Source organism: Tupaia chinensis, unplaced genomic scaffold (genome assembly GCF_000334495.1).
Source record: "Tupaia chinensis unplaced genomic scaffold, TupChi_1.0 Scaffold000671_2, whole genome shotgun sequence".
Taxonomy (NCBI): Eukaryota; Metazoa; Chordata; class Mammalia; order Scandentia; family Tupaiidae; genus Tupaia; species Tupaia belangeri.
The window spans coordinates 1,569,280-1,572,413 of record NW_006160194.1 but is presented as its reverse complement, the minus strand read 5'-3'; the positions used below and the strand labels follow the sequence as shown (position 1 = coordinate 1,572,413).

The window sequence follows — 3,134 nt, the reverse complement described above, 5'->3', positions numbered from 1 at the left end:
CTCCCCCTCCCACTACCGCGAAAGCTTCCAACTGCAGCCAGCATGCCCAGAACCACCCATACCGAGTCCTGGCACTGCACACGGTAGGCCCCGCCTTCTCCAGGAGGAGGTCTGTCTTTGCTCTTTCAACTACTGCTCCGTCTCAGTCCCACCCTTTAACACTTGATTCACAAGAACTGGTGCAGAAAGGGTAGTCATTGCCCCGAGAAGGGCGGGTGGTTTTCATGTTGTGACTGAAAAGCCAAAACCACGAGGAGTGAGGAGTGCTGTAAAATACAGTAACCCCAAGACAGGCTGACAGGAAGTTATCAGACAAGCACAGACTGCCACGCCAGGGGGCGGGGCGGGGCAGGGCAGGGGAGGGGCAGGGGCAAGGCTGCCATCTCCTTGACAGGAGCCCGGGTTCTGCCCCCCGAGCCAGCAGAAGGACATCAATGCCCAGAACTATGCCAAGGCACTGGGCCTTCAGAACTCCAGGGTGACACCACAGCCACAAGGCTCCAGGTTTTCACCAGAAATTTCATATGTGTGACCTAAGAATTCGACTATCGGAAATGCACATTGAAAATGTAAGAAAACCAGAGGCACTAAAAGTTTACTTCATTCCATCTCTAAGAGGCGTTAAATGCTCAGAAGGGTTTGCACACTGAGATCATGAATTTGCCTTATGAGACATTTACAGGACCACCAAGAAAAGAGAGAAAATAATTGGAGAAAGGGAATTTCAAAAACATTGGGCAGAATTAACCCACATTAAAAAATGGGAGCAGCAGTTAGCGTAATTGCTATGTTGGTGGACTCCCAAGCAGTCAACTGCGGTTCAAGTCCCGGACCCAGTGGCTTAAACTCACGCTGGCGCATGTGCGTGCGTGCCCAAGATCCCGAGAGGAGAATGGAGGAGAAGGGATTGCGGCATGGCCATCCCCCCCTGGGGGGGGATTTCTCACTTTCTGTCTTTCTGTCTCTGTCTTTCTGGCGAGCACATATGCCCTATAGCAAAAACCTCTCAAAAAAAAAAATAGATTTAATACATTCAACCTCAGTGAACTGGACATTAGTCAAATTAAAAAAATAAAGGTGCTTATTTTTACTTACTAGATTTACAAAGCTTTGCTGGATTAAATGAATATTTATATAACATTTATATAGTACTGAAAAATCTTGTCACTTTAAAAAATCATTTGGGGGTTAGACCCACACCGCCTAGTGTTCAGGGAGCCAGATCCCACATCGTGTGAATCCTAGCCCCAGGGACTTGAAAACTATGCCAGGCACATGTGTGTCTGTCCCAAACTCCAACAAGGCAGAGAAACCGCAGAAAAGGGACCTAAGGGTGCTTTCTCCCTGACCCCACCCCGTCCCTCTCGTGAGCACACATGCCTTTTGACAATGAAAACCACCAGCTTAGAAACTGGACACACTTTACACATAAACCTCTCCTCGTGGAAATAAAAACGCAACGTGTTCCAAAGCATACTACTTGTTCCCTACCTGCAATTACAACAGGGACAATGTAACTGAGGTCTGCAGTGTCTGTCTTCCAAAAATATTCAGAACACATATGTCTTGAGACCAGCAACTGGCATAATGGCTATGTCACTGGACTCCCACGTAGACGACTGCAGTTCAAATCCCGGTCCGGTGGCTTAAACTCATGCCAGGCACATATGTGTGCGCGCCCAAGATCCCAAGAGGAGAATGGAGAAGAAGAGATTGCAGCATGGCTAAACCCCCCGCAGGGAGTGATTTCTCATTTTTCCGTCTCTGTTTCTCTGTCTTTCTGGCGAGTACATGTGCCCTGTAGCAAAAACCTCTCCACAAAAAAAAAGAGAACACGTATGTCTCAAATAACTATAGGCAGACAAATTCTATTTGGGGCATCTCAGGGCCTATGAAATAACATGGACCATGAAAATCTGGAAAACTGTGCATTAAAGTGAAAGGCACTTTTGGGCCAGCAGATGGCATGGAAGTTAAGGTACTAGATCCTACACGGTTGACTAGTTTGAGTTCTGAACCCAGCAACTTGAAAAACACACCAGACACATGTGCGTGTGTGCACAAAATCCTGAGAGGACAGAGAAGGAACTGCAGTGTGGCCATCCCCCTGGGGGTGATTTCTCTCTCTCTCTCTCTCTCTCTTTCTTTCTGACAAACACATATGCCTTATAGTAAAAAGCTAAAAAAAAAAAAAAAAAAAGATAAAAACAAAAAAAAAAAAAAAAAAGTATCCTTCACCAATCTAATCTAAATAAATAATGTGCAAAGCTGCTTGTGAGAAAATTACTTTTGTGCCACACTGCGTTACAGACCCGCCACACAGCTGCATCCTTCAGGAGGTCACTTAGTCGAAGATAGCCGCTACGGTAGGGCCGACCGGAGCTGCACTGCCTGAGCGCCTCGCGGCAGCGTTGGAAAGACCCATTTGTGCACCCAGCTCGTTTGAGAATTGGCATCCGTACACTAACACCGTACGCCCACTCCATCATCACCGCTGGTTAAAGAAGCTACTTACTTCGTGCCATCAAACACAATGGATCTGACTTGACCACACTGCCGAAAGAGAGACTGGAGCTGTTTATAGTAAAGGAAGCCATAGGGAGGAATGTGCTTCAACTGGAAAACAGAACACGGCATCAGTTAGAGCAGGTCGCGGGAGCGCTAAGGGACAGCCGCCATGTCGGCCAGCGCAGGCCACTGCACGCCCAGCACCTCCACAGAGCAGTGTGTGTGGTGACCCAGTGACTTTCAGGACTAAGTTTACTGATTCATATGCGGAATAGAGACTGAGTCTTCCTAATAAAATGGCTCAACAGCCTGATATGGCAAAACTAATTCTGTTTACTTCTGTTTTACCTTAAGATGACCAACTGACTACATCTTTTGAAACATAACCTTTTTCCATGAGAAATAATGGGAACTTAAACCTTAAAGAAGCATGCACGCTGGGAACCAGCAGTTAGCGCAATGGCTATGTTGCTGGACTCCCACGTAGTCGACCGCGGTTCGCGTCCCGGACCTGGTGGGCTTAAAACTCACACCAGGTGCGTGTGCGTGCGTGCCCAAGATCCCGAGAGGAGAATGGAGGAGAAGGGATTGCAGTGTGACCATCCCCCCTGGGGGGGTGATTTCTC

The 3,134-nt window shown here is 47.7% G+C and overlaps 1 protein-coding gene across 3 annotated transcripts in view; it reads right to left on the bottom strand.

The window, feature by feature from the left end:
• TDRD9 (tudor domain containing 9) overlaps positions 1-3,134 on the bottom strand; it is a 147,804-nt gene that overhangs the window by 25,054 nt on the left and 119,616 nt on the right. For all 3 annotated transcript variants that reach the window (XM_006160071.1, XM_006160073.1, XM_006160072.1), the window contains one exon: positions 2,516-2,616. In XM_006160071.1, coding sequence (XP_006160133.1) covers positions 2,516-2,616 — 101 coding nt within the window. The remainder of the gene's footprint in view (positions 1-2,515; positions 2,617-3,134) is intronic.